Source organism: Artibeus jamaicensis, unplaced genomic scaffold (genome assembly GCF_021234435.1).
Source record: "Artibeus jamaicensis isolate MK-2021 breed Jamaican fruit bat unplaced genomic scaffold, CSHL_Jam_final contig_402, whole genome shotgun sequence".
NCBI classification, from domain to species: Eukaryota; Metazoa; Chordata; class Mammalia; order Chiroptera; family Phyllostomidae; genus Artibeus; species Artibeus jamaicensis.
In genome coordinates this window covers 9,397,003-9,418,712 of record NW_026521818.1, presented here as the reverse complement: position 1 = coordinate 9,418,712, position 21,710 = coordinate 9,397,003, and the positions used below count along the sequence as shown (strand labels likewise).

Sequence of the window (21,710 nt, the reverse complement as noted above, 5' to 3'; positions counted from 1 at the left end):
GAGTCCATGGCCTAATCCCTAACCATACCCACTGCCAGCTGTCTCCTGTCCTACCCTCTACCATGGGTGGCAGCAAGTGGCAGGGACTTTAAGACTACGGGAAGAGTTCAGAGTTCTTTCCCAGGGGCCTTGCTATTGGGGAAGTGAAGCAACCCACCGAAGCCTGGGGTGCTCTGAGGCTGAGCATGTCTGGGGAGGTATATAACTTGGAGAGAGTTTTACTTCTTGAATGGAATCTCAGCACAAGAGTTGCTTGGGTCCTGAGTGTTTCACCTCTTCAGTGTTGTAGCTTTTCAGTTCAGTTGCTTTACCAAATGGTCTATCACAGCACAGGTTGGAGTGAGGTTGGTGACGGCCCTCCGCCATGTCCTGAGAGTTAGCGCTTCCTTCTGGGCGTGACCTGGGTCCTGTTCGGAGCCCCTCCCTTTTGGTGAGTTTCCTCTCAGAGGCTCCACCTGGTCTCCTGCAATAGAGCCTCAGGCTGCACCCACGGTCCCCGCCCCAGGCATGATTTATATCTTCGCCACTTCAGCAGAAAGTCTGAGCCTTTTTCCCCCAGAAGTCTCCTCCAACCCTGAAGTAAATCCTGGGTACACCAAGAAGCCCTGTCCAAATCCACCCCTCAACATTCCAGCCACAAGTGAAAATGATATTTTGTGGGGAAGGGTAACTAACCCACCAGAACAACATCTAAGCCCCAGAAACTCAGTCCAGCTGAAGTGAGCTTTTAAGTAAGCTTTTGATATATATTGTCAAATTGCGGGTATAGCATCCCATTATGCACCCCAGATATTTTTAGCAGTGGGTTAGATAGGTACCTGGCCCAGGTCCTTACCATTGTATAAAGTCTGTTATCCTACAAGTCACTTTGAGTTTCTCAGGTGCATTAATCAAAGGTAGTTTAGAGTCACATACTGGCAGAGAGCTATAACTACCTGCTTGCTGCCTGTGTCCTATCTCCAGATGACTATGAAATACAAAATTAATATTCAGCTGCTTTATCACATTCACTTACAGAAGCCACTGGCCTGGATTTCCTCCTTACCGCCTCCCCTGCACGTCACTCCCGCTCTCCGCTCCGCCACTCAGCCAGTGTTTCGCCTGTTTTCAGCTCCGTAGTCAGCACTTGCCTCATGGGTGTGGCAGAATCATTTGGGATAAAAACAAAGAACACCTTTCTAAATGGCTAGTATGTATTGTTTGTTCTGCATTTTCTCTCCAGAGTCTCAGGGGAATGAAGTTTTTAAATTACATATTTTTATTTATGAGTCAGTTATGTGAATGTTCCTATTTAATGTAAGACATATCAAGAATAAAGAATGTGTGATTATAATCTATCTTTTGAATATTTACATACCAGCCTGTGATGTGGAAAGGAAGCAAGAAACTTGGGGGATGAGGGCGGGAATAGCATCAAAGTTTCAGACCACTTACCCTTCACCAAATGGAGGATGGGGAAGTGTATGGGAGGTAAATTTTTATTAAAATGTAGCAAAAACATACTTTGTGCTATATGAACAGATGCCTTTCTAATCTATTCTCAAACTTAAAGTTGAAAGCCATCTCAAATTATCACCCCTCCATTTTAATTTACACCTAGTTTCCGCCACTCTACCCCCAAAAGGCCAGTGCCATTAACAGGACTGATATTTATGCATGTGATGTGAGAGATATTGAGTGGTTTCTTCAGTAATTTTCACCAGTGAATGCAGTTTGAAAAGAATTAGATGGTGCTTTCTATAGAGACAAATTAAGTGAGGCACCGTTACAGATCCTCTTTTACCCAATGACTTACTTATGGAAATAAAAATAGTAGACAACAGAAAAAGAAAAATCCATCAACAAAAAACAAACCAGGAAAGAAGCATAACTTAATAATACACTTGAAAAACATGTCTGCCAAGAAAAGGAACTTCATCTATCTGCATTAGCTAAGCTGGAGTCTACGGTGGTTCCCAACCTGTTGAAACAGGTACCTTTGCAGGTTCTCCACAGAGCCGTGAGAACTGTCTGTAGAGCCCTGGGTTTGGAGAGGAGCTGAATGGGAGGTAAATAGTCAGCTCAGGGAAAGTCTTGGGAATCCCTGGAGAATGCAGATCTGCAGGGGCGATGCAGGATGCAGTGGAGGCCAGAGGAATCTCCAGGCGGCACTCTTCTGGTGCCTCTGGGGAAGGGGAAAGGTAGAGCAGTAGGCAGAAAAAAACAAGACTATATATAATATGCCACATGATGAATAAGGACCTAGAAATTTGAAAAAAGAACACAAGGACAAAAGAGACTGAAGCAAAAATCTCGCAGAAAAGGTTACATTGAAACCACAGTGAAATAAGCCTTCCCTCAACCTCCCGACTCATGGTTCACTGAACACTGGCTGAAAGCCCCAGGCCCTATGATCCTTCCCCATACTAGGTGGAAGTGAAAGAATGAAATAGGGAAGTGAACCACCAGGGCTGACTCAGGAGAAATCCGAGGCTTTGGGTGCCATACTTAACCAAGGGTTCAGCTGAAGTGTGGAGTATGTACTCACCCTCAAGGATTAGACATGCCCCCACCCAGCGGGGTGAATCCTGTTATGAGACAGTTAACTAAATCTCAGAGTTGAGAAAGTGAAAATTAAGTCCACCAGTAAATGCTACCCTCAGCCCCAGCTTCCCTTGAAACTTCTGTAGAAAAGTAGATAGATGCCATATTGAGCTATCAAGCTGGCATCCTGGATGGAAAAAGAGATCTCACATTAAAAGGCAACAGAACTAAGGAGATTCTGGCACTACATCACAGAAAACAGAGGTCTGGGCAGAGCTGTCCATGCTAAACACAGCAGGATGAGAAGAAAGGGCACAACAACTATGCAATCACCTATAGAAAAACACGGGGTGGAAAACACTTCCAGCAGAAGTAAGGCTTGCTTGAGTGTGGTTGGTAGGGTATGTGAATGTCTTACACGAGATGGACAGCAATTTGAACATTTCACCTAAAATGTCACATGGTGTGCCTAGTGTGATATTGTTGTTACAGAACTATATGTTTATGATTTTGTAATAAAAAGGGGCATTATTTGTGCCAGACCCTTTGTATGAAATAGAGGTTAACAGCATGCAAACAACAAACAGATCAAAAAATCAACCTGGAATAAAATATAACCTAAGAGGCAGAAGAAGATCTCATGTGAATGCTCCTTATGATAGTGCTTAACAAGGAAATAAATATAGTGAAACAAGAGCTAAAAGACAATTTGATAAAACGCCAAAATTAGACGTAAAAGCCATTGCGAAACCAAGGAAAGAAACTGAGGACTAAAAGCACACCATTTCCTAACTAATGCATAAATTAGAAATGGATGATGCAATTGCAGATTGAATTATTGACGGAAAGGAAGGGCTATTCATAGTGCAAAGGAAGGAGACAAACACAAAGCAGATACTGAGAACAAAGAAAAGCCAACCTAAAGATAACTCTGTTCCAAAGGCAAAAAAACCTAACAAATAGACACAAAAATACATTCAAATATTATTATAAGCAGTCTGACTCCATTTTTTTTCAACCCCAAGCAAAAGTTTACTTAGAAAGTCGCAGGGGTAGAAGTGATCCCTGGAAGAAGTGAGCCTGCTGGGCTGCCTGGGCTCAGGAGACAAGTTACAGGGCACAGGAAGGGCCCTTAGAGAGAGAAAGAAAGGCAAAGAAAACCTGACTCCAATTTTGATGTCTGACTGCTGACAGCTTTCAAGTCCCCATCACTCCCTCTCCCCTTCTGCTCCACATGTGGGCAAGCTGGTAAGGAGGCCCCGGTGCCCCCTCCTTTGGCACTGGCAAGAGTGCCAGCGGACAACCCCTGACTGCCTGGGAGAATCCTCCTGCTGGCCCCAGTCCCTAACCACTATGAAATCCCAGGCCAGTCACCCTTCCCAGCTCTCTCAAGCCATTTTGAATCCATTTGGCAGCCTCTCCTACTGGTCCCAGAAAGTCTCATTCTGTGAGTCATAAACCTTTTCATACCTTCGTGGTATGTGTGTGCCATCATAAGTCTCAGCGCCAAACCAAACTCAGGCGGGAAGGCACCTCCCCCCTGTAGGGGGGGTGCTCACAACAAATACCTGCTAGGAGAGGATCTCCCTATAAAGTTGAAAGAACTGAAAGAGCATGTTGTTTTCTGGAAGACCCTGGTATAGAATGATGGTGCTGGGACAAATTCCGGGAAAATGGTCCAGTTCCAGGATAGAGAAAAACATGTTTTCAGGCATCCAGGTAAAAAACGTAAATCACTTACAAGAAGAAAGGGAATGAACACTTCTCAGACTTCTCCAAACTTTTAGGAAGAATGCATTATGTCCAGCCAAGTATTCTCAAACATGATTGCATTAATAATTTTCATGAATTCTCTTTGGGAAAACCGATAGTTAAAAACAAGCCAACTGAGAGATGAATGAAAATTTAAAAAACTCAGAAATGGAGGTGCTGTGGCATGTAGTGAATAGCAAATTAATATAGAACTAAGATTTAGTTAAAATGGAAGTTATGTTTACAAAATTAAATATATACTTTAATATTTGATCAAGTAAAATTGGTATATGCTGAGAGAACTAATCTAAACATGGACAAAATAAGTGAAATAAAGTTTTCAGTACTAATTTCTTAATCTTTCATGCTACCTTAAAACAAATACATTACTTCAAAAATAAATTGACTATAAATTCTTAATCCTTTAAAAAAAATTGCAAGGGTAACAATCTTCTGAACTGTGGTCTGAATATGGCTCAGGGGCTGTGGAAACACTGCCCCGTTTATTTGACTGTGATGACAGTGTGATCAGAGAAATCTTTATTTTGAAAACAGTCCCAGCAACTTAATATCTAGAGCTTTTGCTTCATGAATTGTATTGTCACTGCTCCTGAAGTCACTTGAATTTGGGATCCCTGCTTTGGGGAAATGTTTTAGGAATGCACACATATTTGTTAAAGAAATAACTATCGAAAATAAAGCAACTTCTTCAATTTACTTTCCTTCTCCAATCCAGTTTAATAAAATAATTTTAATATATATGTATAGGTTGTATGTCACACATAGATTGAGGTCTAGATATACATATCCATTCAGAGATTATTGGAATTTGGTTTGGCTGATGTTCACAATATTACTTCTGGTTGATAAAATTTTTCTATATTTTTTTACCTTCTAACTTATACTTCTCTGTATTGCTTGGATTTCCAATAATGAGAACGTACTCTGTGGCCATACCACCCTAAGCACACCTGATCTTGTCTCATTTCAGAAGCTAAGCAGGGTCAGGCCTGGTTAGTACTTGGATGGGAGAATGTATTATTTTTATAGAATAGTAAAGTCATTATTCAAAATGTAATAAACACAAAGTAAATTAGTTATATGTTCAAGCTTTTTAATATTAGGTATTGCAAGAGGTTCATATGAATAAATAGACTTTGGGTGATCCAAATATTAACATCATTCTCATGGTAATTTATAAATAATATTAAGCTCTTAACCATTGCCAAAATGTATTTCTGCGTGTGTTAAAGGTCCAAAATAAATTATTAATACTATTGCATTTGAAAAGAATGCACTCGTTTATCTCTTCAGTGTAACTATCTTTTATTTAGACAGGGTTTTAAAAGGTTTTCTCATTACTCTCGGCTCAGATTAGTAAATTCACAAGATGGGCACAATTACTTTCCTTCAGCTTGAGTCAGCATAGAATCATTAAAGAGAAAGCGGTGCTTCTAACACGTCCAGCAGCCGGACGGGTCATAACCTGCCTCATTAGAGCCACAGTTAAGCGTGCAGATCTTTCGCCCCATTTCCTCTTTGCTCTGACGACACGCCAGCCCCGTCCCAGCTCTGCGTCAGGAGCCGAGGAGTTTCTCCTTTGTGACATACTCCCAAACAGAAAAAAGGACATTAGGGAAAAACACTAATATAGCCAAATAACGTATTGATTGAAGGTAATAATAATGATCACTATTGATTCACCAAAGGTAACAAATATGCCATGTTAATCTAACATGTTAATATAAGGGAAGCTGGGATTTATGGGAGCTCTTTGCAAAAATCTTTGCAATTTTTCTGTTTTCCAAAACTGTCCTAAAAATAAAGTTTATCTAAAAAATTAGGTGGAACTTTTTGAGCTGTACAGGAAATACTGCTGTCAGAATGACCTATATAAAAATCAGAAATACCATCATCTTTGTGCTTCCTCATAGCAGCACAAAGTCCCCCACAGTCTCCATAATCACTCATGGGGACTGTGTCATCATGGATGCTGTGCTGTCTCACCCATGTCCCCCCTTCAGAAATATTGCCCCAGCTGCTGGGCAGGCGGCTAGCTAACAGCTCCAGACTCTTCAGGAATTGCTTCATCTGCAGAGCACCACCTAGCCAAGGTCAGATCCACCCCTCAGGGCAGGGGTGGATCCTGTCCCCACGGATTGGTAATGTTACTGATAGCTCTCTGAAGGAAAAAAATAAAAAGCCTTAATCTGTAGCATTTGCCAATTTCTAGTATAAATGTTCCCACCTCAGCCCATTTCAACCTACTAATGTTTAATCGATGAATGCACATTTGAGAAGAGATGTATACACTGCTTTTCCAGAGCTGGTGGGAGCTCCGGCATGCCACCGGGGCTTCCTGGAGTCAGTCTAGGACACCTCTGAAGAACCGTTTCAACTCCAGAGCTCCCCGTGAGGCCAGCTGAACTCAGAGCCCCTGTGTTGCAGCCCACTCTCTCCCTCTACCTAATGCTGCTTCCTTCCCACCTCTTTCCAGGTTTCGAACTCAAGAGCACCCCTTAACTAACTTTAGCCCAGATTACGCTTCCTATGGAACCTAACTTGCAACAGGGATTTTTTTTCTTGGACAAACTGCTCAAGAAGCTTTTTCTTCAATGACTGTATAACATGCTTGAAGACAGGGATGATGGTGACGATGATGGTAGTGCTGGTAGTGATGGGATTATAAATTCTGATAGTCTCTGAATTTTATTTGAACAAGGGTTCAGGATATTTGTCAAGTGGGAATGAAAAAATAGAAATGATAACTAAATATTTAAATTTTAAAAAGTTTTACTACCTAGGAAACCCAGCAGATCTTGCATAACCATGCCTTCTTCACCCACACTCCCCTCAACATGGAATCTATGATGTCTCCACCTTCACTCAGTGTGTATTTTTTATCTACTCTGTGCCAAGCTCTGCTAGGGATCTGGTATTTTAACAGCATCATACTTCCCTATAAGGGACTTATAAACTAATGTGAGGCCAAGAAAAAAAGAAGATGAAGATAAAGTTTAAAAGTTTAAACAAAGCATTAAAAAAAAGTGCTGTGATTCACATGAGCACAAGAAGGGTGGATGCTCTGAACACACAGTGATAGCCACCATTTATCAGGCCGGGCTTACTGTGTGCCTGGCATTGTTTTAAATGCGTTACAAGCATGATTTCATTAAATCTCACAACAATCCTGAGAGCAGTTCAACTTTAACAGATAAGGAAACTCACATGAGAGTGTGAGTAGCTTTCCCACGGTCACTCAGGGAGTGAGTATTGGGTAAAGCCAGGATCTGAACATCTTGTGCTAACTCAGGACCCAGAATTCTTAACCACCATGCTGCCGAGAGACTGGATATAACAAGGAGGGTACAAATGGGCTGAAGACAGAAACTTCATAACAAAATGATGACATAAGAGGCTGGGAAGGAATAGTCAGAGAGGAAGGAGGGCAGTCGGGAGTTGAGAAGGTTTCAAAAAGCAGCGCATGGCCTGAAGAATCAAATATAGAGAGGAGGTCAACAAAAACAGAGGGAGGCCCCTGGGATTTAACCACAGTGAGGTCCTTGGGGATCTTGGTAAGAGAAGCTGGGAAATGAATAAATAAGTGACAGAGAAACACAGTGAGTGTGCACTATTATTTCTGGAAGCCTGGCTGTTCAGATAAGGGCGAGCATTAGATATCAGGTCAAAGAGAGACTTTTTCTACAATTGGTTTTGCTTTGGTTTTTCTAAGAAGGGACAGACTTGAGCATGGATAGTGCATGGGTATTAGTTGACCTACTTAGCTTCTCTTCCACCTATTTTTGCAGCTGCCCCTGATTTCTGTTTGGAGTAATCTTTTCTCGCCCTCAGTGCTGTGCAGGTGGAACTACTAACTTGAGGGGGAGGGCTCCTTCACCTAGGCTAAGACCACCTGACACTCTCCCCGGGGACTTCAAAACTTGAATGACTGACACCAGGCCAAAAAAAAAAATTTGGAATTGATTTATCCATCTCTCATTATAAAACCGGTGTAGGACTGTTCAGGCCTGACCCTAGGCAGTTACGAAAGCTTTACCTGGAAGGCGTCACGGGGAAAAGCTGTCCTCCCCAGGCCAGCCTCGGGCACAGCCAATGCACTGCGGTCTGGGGACAGTACACTCAGGCCCCCATGGGCTCCTGCTCTGGGTATATTTGTATTCTTAGCCCCAGGGGGTTCATTCTTGGTCTCTTAACTGAGGCCTTGAGTGGGTCTTCTTCGGGCATCCCTGCTGAGGCCTCCTTGCCAGGAAGACAAGAAACCTTGAAGACACCTTTCTCCACCCAGACTCAATACCCACCACTTTTCCGCTTCTAGCCCTCACCTCTCCAGGCTGCCCCATCTCAGGGTCCATAAAACTGCAGGAGCCTTTATCTCAGGGCTTCTAGACAGTGAGATGCCCCCCTTGTCTGTGTGGTCCATTTACCCTCATCCAGTGCCCACGCCGTGGAGGGAAATAGGACAGGGGGAGTTGGCACTTCGTCTGGTTTTAGCCTCTTGCTTATACCATTGCAGCAAATGATTAAAGGCTTCTTCCCTTTTGGTTCTTTGCTTTAATCGGCTGCTGTGTCACCTGATAGCTCTGCTCTCAATCTCTTCGGCTCAGCTGAGCTCCTAAGAGCTGGAACTGTTCATGATGCAACGCTACCCAGCTCCACAGAGCTGCTCTAGCACCTGTTCTTCCCAAGGCGGATTTAACATTTCCTTGCATGTGGTGGGCCTTTTCTCTTTTTTTTTTTTTTGGCTTAAATTATCCAGAGCTGTTTGAAGATAAAAACCCTAAGTGACATCAGCAATGTCTATATCTTGATCATGAAAAACCAACAGAGAGTAATAGTGCAAATATACAGAACAGGAAGAGGACAACTATGACTAATACAGCAGAGCTCCCGAAGAATCAGGGGAAACGGGATCCAGAGGTCATTCCAATTGACTGGCCTTTGACAGCAGGGAAATTTGTTTCTCTGAACCTAGAGGAATAAAGGCAAGAAGCAGCCTGGGTAAGATTTGTATGAGGATTTGGGGCAAGGGGGATAATAAGGATGTCAAAATTACCTGGGTTGGATGGACTCTAATATTTCTAAGAAAGAAGAAACCTTGCTGAGATGATAAAGCGATGATGAGCTAAAGAGGTTAAATATTGAAGTAGCTGCTGTGCAGGATGACTGGGGAGTTGACTGAACCAAGGGGACAGGCCATGGGGAGAGGTGAGAGCATCAGTCTGTGCACCTGGGCAACTTCACCACAGACAACTTGAGAAAGAGGCAGTGGTAGTAATGTATTTTATCTGAAGTATCTTCTAAACTGTATATTTTTGCTAAATGTATTCTTTGTTTTCAGTTATAATTTCGTAGCAAAAAAATATCAAATCTATTTCAATAGTGATGTCTTGCTTTTGTTCCCATGTAAAACTTAAAGTACATATGAATGGCCAGCAGAGGGAGCCAAAACCATTCGTGGGCATTTCTACATAGCTATTAGGAAAGTGGATTAAAAGCTACGAAATGCAAATGAAACTCATTTTCCAAGAACATATGCAAAAACCATAGAAATCATAGAATTTAATGCTACTCTGCTGCCAGGTACTGCATAGAAAATTTCAAAGCCAGAATGAGATTCTGAATCTCAATTAGTTCAAAGAAGAAGCATTCCTCCTGCTTCCGGATTCTCATTCTCTCTCTGGGACTTGTCTGGAGTAACTCCCCCAAAACTAGGCAATTTGTGTTCTATTTCAGTGGAAACATTCTGTGCGTTGTACTGACACCTTTTTCCAGTTCCCGTTGCCGGAGCCTATTGGTTCATACCGGTTCCAGCTGTGCCGAGAGGAAGCCGCATGGCCTCCAGCTCAGATCTCTTGAATCAGGAGGTAGGCACGTACCCCTTAAGAAAGGGAAGGAACGCATTTCTTGTAGAAGTTTGTTGAAAAAGCACTGGCTGCAACTAAATGTAGGCACCTCTCTGTTTTCTGCATGATACTTGCCTTAGTAAGGGTGTTTTGTTTCTAAGCAAAAGAATCCAACTTTAACGTAAGGAGGAAAAGGAATTTATTGAAAGGATACTGGTTTGCCTTATCCTTTCAATAGTTTATAACTGAAATGTGGGGAAAATACTTTATAACGAAAAATGATAAGTTTATTCTGTACATCTTTATTTCACAAATTTGAAAATTTAGATAAAATGGATAATTCCTGGAAAAATATAACTCTGAAACTAAGAGAATAGAAGAAAACTATGAGAATAGAAGAAAATATACTATAACTTATTTTTACAAATAAATGCAAAATTTAAAAACCTTTCTATTAAACAAACAAACACAAAACCCCTTCAGGCCGAAGCCTCACTGGCAAGTTTCAACAAAATTTTTTTAAAAATAAGTAATGTCATCTGAAAGATGTCAAAGGAAAAAAAGACAAATCATTGTGAAGCTCACATAACCTTGATACCAAATCCCAACAAGAGACTTCCACTTCCAGAAAGACATCCTTTTTTATATTCCTCTCAGTAAGTACAGCTAAAAAGGCTTGATGTTGTAAAAAAACACATAGGACAGCTCTGTAATGTGGACAGAGGAAGGCAGGCTAGATAGGGGCCTCAGACACAGGAATGATGCGATGGGAAGTGGCCTGGGTTTCCTTTCTACTTCCTGTATCTCAGGGTTTGTTGTTGTTTTTTTCTTCTTCCTTAACCATTGTCTTCTTAGGACCTCATAGAGTATCTAGCAAATAGGAGGTGCTTGATGTGCGAATGAATGAATGATCACAGAGTGATGTATCTATTAAGCATGCAGGGCTATTGAAGGCATTATTGAAGAAAAAGCAAACTCAGCCCCCAATCTCTTTCAGTTCGTTATATCTCATCACCTAAGCACTGGCCAATTTAAAGAGAACAGAGAGCTATACAAAAGGAAAGGGAGAGACACGCTAAAACTATAAGCACATAAGTAGCTCCTTGTTAGACAAGGACAGCTATGAGAAGAGTCATTTTTCTTCCACAGAGTAAAGAAAAATACTGTGAGAAAAGCAGAATTTTAGGAAATCTGTGAATATGGAAAAGAATATTCCAAATCTAGGATTAAAATACAGATTCTGATAAAGGAATAAAGTATGAAATCTGCTTAGGCTAGATCAGATATATGGACCACTTTCCTAAATAACCCAAAAGCTGTCTTTTGCTGTTATAGACCCCATGAGAGTGAAGAAAACAAGGAAAAAGGAGAAAGAAGTGAGAATAAAAGATTTTCTATTCATTATTTTATATGAGAATATAAGCTAACCCAAAGCACTCAATGCCTAAAACATACTGTCAATGAATACTGGAAACCCACACATCCAATGGTACCTGCTCGCAGGGCCACTTGGCTGCGCAGCCCTGGGGGTGTTCTTGGGGTGCTGTCCGTGTGGAAGGCACCCCCTGGACGTAATTCACAAAGAGCCTTCATGGCCAAACACTGCAGCCCTGCTCATGTATATGTTTGTGTCTCCACAGCATTGTAGAGCCACAGTCTTGATGTCCACCAGTATCCAAGTCGGCATGGTCCACCTTCCAGAAAAGCAAATAAATATATAAACGTGAGGTTAAGTGATTTTTCTCTGAGTTTGAATCCCAAGGTTTATTCCTGAAATGGATCCAGGATACCGTGGGGGGGAGGGGTTAGGTCCAAAAGGACTGTCTGGACACAGTATGGATGTTCTTTAGTTCTTACAAATTAGACTCCGATAAAGTCATTCTGCAAGCTGATGTGACATGGCATTCCACCTGTAAATCAGCACAGGATGACTGTCTAAATTCTGCAGTAGGTAACTTTATATCGAAATGACCTTTCATGAAACAGCTTTCCTTACAATTTCTACACATATTCATGTAGGCACCCTGTCAGCATTAAAAGATAACCAAGCAGAAAGAGAAAAATCCCAATAAAATGACAATTTCCTTAGTTAATATAATCAGATAGGGCAGCCATATTCCTTGTTAATATGAATTTAGTTCCAATGACTAAAGAGCTTTGTTCACTTTGTGATAAAATTAGATACTTGCAAAATAGGTTTCTGACAACTCACAAAGATTTATTTTTGCAATAACCATTTAGAGCAGGAGGCTTTTCTAAATGCTAGAATTGGCATCAGGGTAGGGTAAAATAACTTGACTCCTAAAAAAGCACTTCACGAAATGCCTTGCTGGGTTTCAGTGAAGCAGTATGAGGTGTCTGCTTAGTAAGTGTGCCATTTTTTCAACTTATTTTATTTATTGCTTTACTTAGACTACCAACCAACATAATTGGTCAACACACTTTTAAACCAGATTCTTTTAAACCAGATTCTTTTAAACCAGATCATCTCATCTAATGTTTAAGGATGAATGACAAGAGGAGTCAGAAGGGGAAAGTGCTTTCATGTTCGTTTGCCCGAGACTATTTTTTAATACGAAAATTGGACAACTAGCCATAAGGCAGTGTTTTGAAAACTTACCTGCTCCTGAGATTTCCCGAGGTGCTTGTTTATTTATCTTTATTTATTTTTCCTTCTTGTGTGTGTATTCACTGCCCCCAATCAAGTCCCTGTCCGTTACCATTTAATGACCCTCCACCCTCCCCAACCTCATCGTCCCGCCTACCCCTGGCAATCACCACACTGCTGTCTGTGGTCATGAGTTTTTTCTCTTTCTTTTCTTTTTTGCTCAGTCCCTCCACCCCTGCCCCCAACAGATGTCAGACTCTCTGAGTCTGTCTCTATTTTGATTGTTAGTTCAGTTTGTTCATTAGAGTCCACATGTGAGTGAAATCATGTGGTATTTGTCTTTCTCTGACTGGCTTATTTCACTTAGCATAACGTTCTCCAGGTCCATCCTTGTTGTCACAAAGGGTAAGATTTTCTTCTTTTTACAGTCAAGTAGTATCCCATTGTGTAAATGTACCGCAGCTTTTTTTATCCACTTATCTACTTATAGACCGTTGGGCTGCTTCCAAATCTTGGCTATTGTAAGTAACACTGTCATGAACATAGAGGTGCTTATAGTCTTTTGAATCAGTGTTTCCGGTTTCTTCTGATAAATTCCCAGAAGTGTAATCACTGGGTCAAAAGGTAGTTTTGCTTTTAATTTTTTGAGGTAACTCCACACTGCTTTCCACAGTGGCTGTCCCATCTGCATTTCCACCAACAGTACAAAAGTGTTTCCCTTTCTCCACATCCTTGCCAAAACTTGTTGATTTATTGATGAGAGCCATTTTGATAGCTGTGAGGTGAAACCTCATTGAGGTTTTAATTTGCATCTTTCTGATGATTAGTGACACAGCATCTTTTCTGTATGTCCTCTTTGGAGACGTATCTACTCAGGCCCTTTGCCCATTTTTTAATTAAGACTGACTGTTGTTTAGTTGTTGAGTTGTATTAAGTTCTTTATAAATTTTGCATGTTAATCCCTTATCAGACGTATCATTGGTGACTATGCCCTCCCATTCAGTGGGTTTTCTTTTCATTTTGTTGATGGTTTCCTTTGCTGTGCACAAACGTTTTAAAAGTACAGATTCCCAGGTCTCACCCCTAGTGGTGCTGGTTCCTGGGGTCCGGGATGCAGCTCAGGAATGTGTATTATTAAAGCACCTGAATAAGGGGAAATGCTTGGTGTCGTGGAGGGAACGCTGACCTAGTCACAGAGTTCAAAACGCCAGGGTTGCCAGCTCTTCCATTTGTGCTTAACAGTCGTTCTATCTCCTTGGATCTGCATTCCCTCCGTTGTAGAAACAAAACAGAAAGACTGGTTTTGGTCTATAAATCTGCGACTCTGGGAAGCGTCCGGGTTTTGCTCGCTGCTCGATCCCCTGTGCCTTAACCCGATGCCTGGCACAGAGTGGCCTCTTCGGTAGTATTTGTCCACTAATTTACTATTTACACAACCTGTGAGATTACTTTCAATTTGAAAAAGTTATATGATTGTAAAATGAGTAAGTAATAAAATAATTCATTTGGTCAGCCATTTATAAAATAACAACTATTCTCAAAACAAAACATAAACCCCAAAGGCCACCACTGCGTTCACGGGTTTCGGGGCTGCACGTTCCTGGTGAGCGTTTTGAAGCACCTGGCGTGGGTGGTTTGGTTTCCAGTCGTCCTCACAGTTGCTGTGATGGGTAATGTAATGAATGGGAAGCCAGTGTATGAGTGAGAAAAGTGAGTGGAATCTGGGACTCAGTAAATTCTGTGGAAAACAGAATGAGTTCTCCTGCTATCCACACAGGAATGCTGTAGTCATAGCATGACTTTTAAGATTTTGTTACTTTAGTGTCAAAACATACTATCAAATAACAAGCCCAGAATGATCAGGAACCTTCCCAGGCACATGTGGATTATACAGAAATAAGTGCTTTCAAAAATGACCATGGAGGAAAAATAATCCCTGAAAAGTTTACTTTAAAATTAAATACTATTAATTATTTGAAAAAACTTTTATTAAAGTATCCACTTACACTCTCCCATATATTAAGTATCCAGTAGAACGTAAAGAAGTGGTTTTCAAAGTGTGGTCCCTACACCAGCAGCATGAGCAGCATCGCCTTGGAAATGCAGATTCATGAGCCCTGCTTCACACCCAATGAAACGTGGATGCGGGATGGTAAAATCCATGATCCACATCTTCCAGGTGACTGTGATGCACACCGAAATATAGGGACCACCGACTTGAGGCAAATGGGATTATAAAGAGAAATTCCAAGAAAACCAAGTTCTACTTTCTTTTGTATAAACCTCCTACAGTGTACCAGATTAATATATTATTCAACTGCATAGCAATACATTTAATTAGCAAACATATAAGAAACACATTTTTGTGTAATAAGTTTTCTTTAAAAAATTTTTAATTAATTATTTTTAGAGAGGAGAAGGGAGGGAGAAAGAGAGGGAGAGAAACATCAATGTGTGGTTGCCTCTCATGTGGCCCCCACTGGGGACCTGGCCCACAACCCAGGTGTGTGCCCTGACTGGGAATCGAATTGGCAACCCTTTGGTTCACAGCCCACACTCAATTCGCTGAGCTACACCAGCCAGAGCAATTTTCATCTTTTGAAAAAAATATCTGAAATTCTAAGCTTGAATGAAAACAATATAAACCACTGGCTTTTAGGATATGTAAGTCCTTATTTCTCAATTTTACAAGTGAAATATATTTTCAATAAAACATTACCAAGTATTACCAAGTTTAATTTTAATATTATTAAAATCACAATAAAATAAGATGATGAATATACAACACAGTCACAAGTTTTGTTTTTTTTAAGTCCAAATAGCAATTCTGATTTAGAACTAGTTATGTGTATGATTGATTCTCAGGGTAACTAGGTATCATAAATTTATAGTTCTATACTAAAAAAAAAAAAAACCTCTCAGCTACAGAATTCTGAAAATCTTACAATTATATTTTTCAGATACCAGCGAAGAGAAAAGAGATTTTTAATGTGAGGGCAGAGTGCAGATGGGAGTATTGATGACAGAAACTGAGAGCCATTCACTGTCGCCCTCTTGGGTGACGACTGCCCATTCTACACTGTTCTACAGCTTTGGAGAACACGCCTCTTCAGTATGTTTTTCCAACATTTTCCCCCAAGCCCTAGAATTCACCAAAAGAAAGGGGTTGACTTCAATGTAAAGGAGAAGAAACAAATCAATGCCTCCGCCGCAGCTCCTAGTCGGGGACATTAAATGGCAGCATGCTGATGACCTCTCCGGACTCGGTGACGATGGCCTCGTACACCCACTTCCGCCCGCAGCGGCACTCAGGCCCGCACTTGTTGGAGTTGCACTTGGGGCAGGGGTAGAAGCAGCCCAGGCAGTTCTTCTCCAGGCAGTCGCACAGGTCCGCGTCGTTGCAGATCAGCCTGCCGCTTTTGTCATACTTCCTCACAACTCTGCGAAGGAGAACAGGGACGCTAACGTGACAGCGAAACTTTCCTCAGGACTCTTTTACACGGAGGAGATTACCCAGCAACACTTCAGAACATTACATGGCAATGATGTCCTCGGAAATTCCGCCATATGCGACCGATTTCCAATGCAGCCAGTCTTGTCACCGAGAATAATAAATATTTTACATGTTCCATCTAAGCAAATTATGAGGAATAACTGATTAAATCTTCCTTCTATAGGTGATCCAATTTTTCCTTTCAATTATAACCATTCCTGATGGAATTTTCCCTAGTAAATCGCACTCTTTTTCTTTCTTAAGAAAAATGCCCTATAGTGAACACAATTACATTTTTTTAATGCCAGGCATTGAACCTTACTCAGTTACTATGCCATCATCGTTACAAAAGTAAATAAATAAACAACTCCTTAGCTAACAGTGCCTTTGCTTCTGTTCCTTTCTGACCCTGTGTTTTACCAGCGTGGAGGAAGAAAACGGTGGCTAGGTGGTGGGATCCGTTGCAAGCTCTGATTGGAGGTGAGAATTCTGGACCAGATGAGAGCACCAGAGTCTACACCTTGCTTCAGGTTCCAATACTTTCTCTGTCAGCCTCTAGAACACGTCCAGGAGGCAAAAGGTTTTCACAAGAATTCCCACACCTTCTCATAACCAACCACTTTGAAATAAATCCTTCAAAACTGAGCTACTTGAATGTCTTAGAATAACAAAAGGGTCTCTGTGCAGCCTGTACCCATTACTACCAGATGAAGTCCGAAAAGGCTATGAAATTATGAACTTCTGCACCCTGGGTTCCCAAGCAGGCATACACCTCCTTTCCTCTTCAGTTAAGTAACACTGTTCTGTCCTCTTCCGCCTCCTAGTAACACAAGAAAGGCTGAGGACCACTATGTACACGTGTGGCCTGACTACCACACTTTAGTGGAATGCCATCCAACAAGGATTTACATTTGAAGCTTTTCTTCTGTGGAATGGAAGCTCCCCCACCAACTCCCAAGCCCATCAGGATATTCAGATGTCAGCTGAATTCAAAATCTGTTATGGGAGTGGCGGGAGTGGGAGGCCATCAAACCAAAAGAGAGGTCAGATTCTTCCCTTCTCCCTAGGCCTTAACCCAAATACACCCTCATCTTAACTCAGACATCAAGATAGATTTTACAGTTTCCTGCCAACTGATGCTACCTTACGTAAAATTCTGAACTATCATACATACAAAAGTATACAAAACATATATACACAGATTAAAAAAGAAAAATAAAACCAGCTTGTGTGCTCACTGCCCAGTTTGATGAGTACTGTACCTTCAAGGTCCTCTTGATACTCCACGCATGGCCGCCCTCCTCCCGGCCTCACAGAGGAGCCGCACCTCGGTGCTATAAAAACCATCTTCTTGTTTGACTCTTAGTTATGCCACACATGTATGTGTGCCCAGGCACACTGCATTTCTCCTCTTGTAATTTGATTTTTAATCCTATCACATGATTTGAGATGAACCTCTGATGGTGCACATAGCTACATTCAAATATTTTTACTTCTACATGTATTCCTCTGTATGAATGTATAAGTTGTGTATCTTTTCCATTATAAATGGGCATTTGGATTATTACTATTTTATTTTCTTTGCTATTGTAGTGATGCTATGAAACTTCATGAACATGTCTCCTATTGTATAATACTTGTGTAGCAGTTTTTTCAGGAGTAAAGATGTTAGGCCGTAAGTGTTGTAGGCAATGCCACGCTGTTTCAAGCAATGGCTGTACCATGTTACACTCAATTCATTTCCCAGGGCTTTGCTGGTATCATCAGACTAAAAGCTTTGCCCGTCTGGGGAGTGGGGCACTTCTCATTGATGGGGTCCAGTATCCTGAGAGTTTGTTAGCCTTTTCTTCTATGAAATGCCTGTTCACTGTTCAGTTCATTTTTCTCAGAGGAAGTTTATATTTTATTAAGTTGTACAATTCTCTACATATTTTGGATATTAACCTTTTAAATTATAAATAACTTCTATAGTGTGCCTTGTGTCTCATTATTTTTAGGGTGTCTTTTAATGGGTACAATTCTTATTTTAACATGGTAGAATGATCAACCTTTTTCTTTATGGTTTACTTAGTTTATACTTCTGATGCAATAGCAGTCATTGCACTTATGATACTTCATGTCCATTTGATACCTGAATCTACTCCCATAGTTATATTATTTCTCCTTCTGATAATATATCTTTCTTCCTTTTATCATCTATCCTACTAAACTTGTTACTCTAATCCAAGGGCTTCTGCACTGCAGCCTCCCTACTTTTTCTGCAGCCTTTTAAAAAACTGATTTCTAGCCTGGGATTATAGTCTATTTCTTGAAGTTACTAACTTCCAGACCATGGGGTGATACTGTACTTTATAGAAAACATATTTTTGAATTATAAACAAGGGTCAATCTTCAATTACTTTGCTTTGTCAAGGAGAATGCATGCATTTTATTATCCCACAAATCAAATACGGTGAATGGGGATCTTACTTGTATTTTACAGAAAAATACTCATTCATCTTTGACATCCGGGCTTTCTTTTTCTGCTGTCGAGTTTCAGGATTAAAGTCTGCTACCTGTGGTCCAGGGTTTTGAAATGCCAAGCATCTTAACTGCCGCTCTATCTGTTGCTATGAAACAAATAAAATGTATTAGTAGTAAGAAGTGGGTGGTTTAATCTGTCTTACACTGTATCAAAATAAATTTTCTGTAACTTTTAGCATAATGGCATGAAAGGATAGATACTATTACCTGAAGAAAGAACCAGAAACTTAATCTGATTAAGTTTCAAAAGATGTTGCAAATCTCCTCAGTTTAGGTCATTCTTTCTGAACAACAACATCAAAAAATCTACAGTATACAACTTATATAATAAAATGTAAAAAACAACCAAATAAGAACAGAATTTTCTCACACCTGCAAAACACCAGTTGGCTTCTCAAATATCATGGGGATGAAAGTCAGAATTAGCACTTTAGGGTGGAAAAGGACAGAGGAGAAAAGGCCCCTTCACCGTTGTCAGCAGAAGCAGCCACGGGAAAGTGTGTCAGGTCACAGAGGGAGTGGCGTGCACACAGCTCCCCCCTTCAGTGCCAGGGGGACATCTCAGAACTACTCACTAGCCTGGAACTGGGCTCCGTCAGGGCTCCGATGCAGAACGCTGCCAACTGAAGTTTAAGTTCTCAGTCAAAGCTCCAATTTGAAGAAGCGAATCTTGTTAGAATGGCTTTCTAGAGCGTTAGTGTAAATTTTCAAAAGTCTCTAGGGATATTCTAAATTAAAGGAGGCCTAATCAGGAAGACAAGTAATGTAGATGCTTCAATCGACCCTGTTAACTTATTTTGAACATGTAGCACACATGTCATGAGGGAAAGAAATGCTCTTCTGAAGGATTTTTGAAGAAAGTAACCTGAGTGGCCCAGAACTATATAGGCTAATAAAAAAGGGGTGGGAAAAGTGGGTTTACAGTTGGTAGTATGGACCGTGATACAACACACAACAAAGAGGAGAGATTCAAGGTGGTGGCAGACTGGCTGGATGTTACCATCACTTCCTTCCAGGACTCACCTGGAACTACAACTAAAAGACAGAGCAATCAACCTGATAGCCATCTGAAGACTACTAGCTGAAGAGAAGGCTTATGACCAAACATTTAGAGAAGTCACATCAAGACTGGTATGAAGGTCAGGGAAGTAACTGGAAACTTGTTAAAACTGACAGAGAAGTAACAACTGACATAAAAAAATACAAAGGATTGTAAAAAACATATATATTATGAATAAGTATGTGCCAACAAATTGACAATCTGAATGAAATGGATAAATTCCTAGAAACATACAATCTTCCAACACTGAATCAGGGAGAATCAGAAAATCTAAATAGATTATACTCAGTAAAATCAAAGCAGTAATTAACAACAACAAAAAAATACCTCTGACAAACAAAAGTCCTGGACCAAATGGCTTCACAGGTGAATTTTACCAAACATTTATAGAACAATGACCAACTATCCTTCTCAAACTATTCCAAAAAATTCAAGAGGATGGAAGATTCCCAAGTTCATTTTATGAGGCCAGCATTACCCTAATTCAGAAAACAGATAAAAACTCTACAAAGAAAGAAAACTATAGGCCAATATCCCTGATAAACACAGATGCTAAAATCCTCAGCAAAATATTAGCAAACTGGAACCAGCAATAACACAATAATGAATAAATAATAATAAAAGAATAAATTCTTTTACAGATACAACTGTAAACCTACTTTTGCCAACCCTCATATACATGAAATACTATACTAGAAACAAAAGAGAATCTTTCAATATATAAATTTTATGTGAAAAATCAGTAACAGAATTGCAGGCTTTTCTAAAGTTTATTTAGTTTAATAATAGTCTAGTCAGTCCAAAATAATATAATTATATTAGAAATATAAGTAATATAAATTTTTTAAAATTTCATTTGGTGTGTGTGTATGAATTTGTTTTACACTTTTAACCTTGTGAAACAATTCTGTACTTAGGTATAGCTGTGAAATGAGTGCACTACTTCCATCTATTACTATTCTCAATGGCACAGGTGGAGTTTAAAAACACAGACAGCAGAGTAAGCCATTCTATGTTCTAATCTGGCCTCTACCACGTGGTAATGGTGTGCCTTGAGCAAGTTCTTACTTCTCTAAGCCAAGTTTCTTCTTTTGTGATATGGGGTTAACAACAGTATCTTGTGATAAGGAATAGGTGAATCAATATATACCAAGTTGTAGGACCACAAGTAGCACATAATAGGGAAAAAAACCCCAAAGGTTTGTTAAATAAAATCACTTGAGCATATTTTGCAAAATATCCTACTCCAAAAGGCACAGTACATGGGGCTAAAAATCAGGAGACTGAGAGGCACAGAGGAACTAGGTGAAGTGAGACCTAGCTCCTCTGTGTCTCACTTAGCAGTGAGGAGTTAAGAGGGAAGGGCACACCAGTACTGGGGGAGGCAGAAACCCTCCTGAGGAGCCTTGACTGAGCCCACCTTCTCTCCCAAGCCTGGAGCCTCCAAGCTCCCCATGCTGGGAACTCCCCAAATACCATGGAATCGTAGTGTCCATATGCCATACCAGTTGCTTTTGTCCGATTTCACAGTTTTTCTCAGGAGAACTTCGACCTGTGTATCCCTCTTCAGCGGGATTATCTTTCTCTGATTGTTCACTCATTTCTGACCACTGAGAAAAGTAACTAGAAAAAAAGCAAAATACATTAATTTCATACATCTCCAGTAACTTTATCCTGTGACTTTCCTGCTCTCTCCCTATATCTTTTTTTCAAAGCCAGACTTCCATCTGCCTTCCTGGTTTCTTTCTTTTTATTTTATTGTTGTTCAAGCACAGTTGCCTCTACTTTCTTCTCCCCCACCCCCATCCCCCTATCCCCACCTCCCTACCCTCAGTCCTACCCTCTTTTGGCTTTGTCCATGGATCTGTTATACATGTCACTGATGGC

General features: G+C 40.6%; 1 protein-coding gene across 1 annotated transcript; it reads right to left on the bottom strand.

Annotated features, from left to right (window-relative positions):
- Positions 1-15,923: 15,923 nt before the first annotated feature.
- On the bottom strand, positions 15,924-21,436 carry ARL14EPL (ADP ribosylation factor like GTPase 14 effector protein like). The gene is made up of 3 exons (XM_037141783.2): positions 21,329-21,436; positions 18,710-18,849; positions 15,924-16,187 (listed from the first exon to the last, which is right to left on the bottom strand). The coding sequence occupies exons 1-3, from the start codon at positions 21,422-21,424 to the stop codon at positions 15,965-15,967; spliced, it is 459 nt and encodes a 152-aa protein (XP_036997678.2). The 5' UTR covers positions 21,425-21,436; the 3' UTR covers positions 15,924-15,964.
- Between the last annotated feature and the right edge of the window lie 274 nt (positions 21,437-21,710).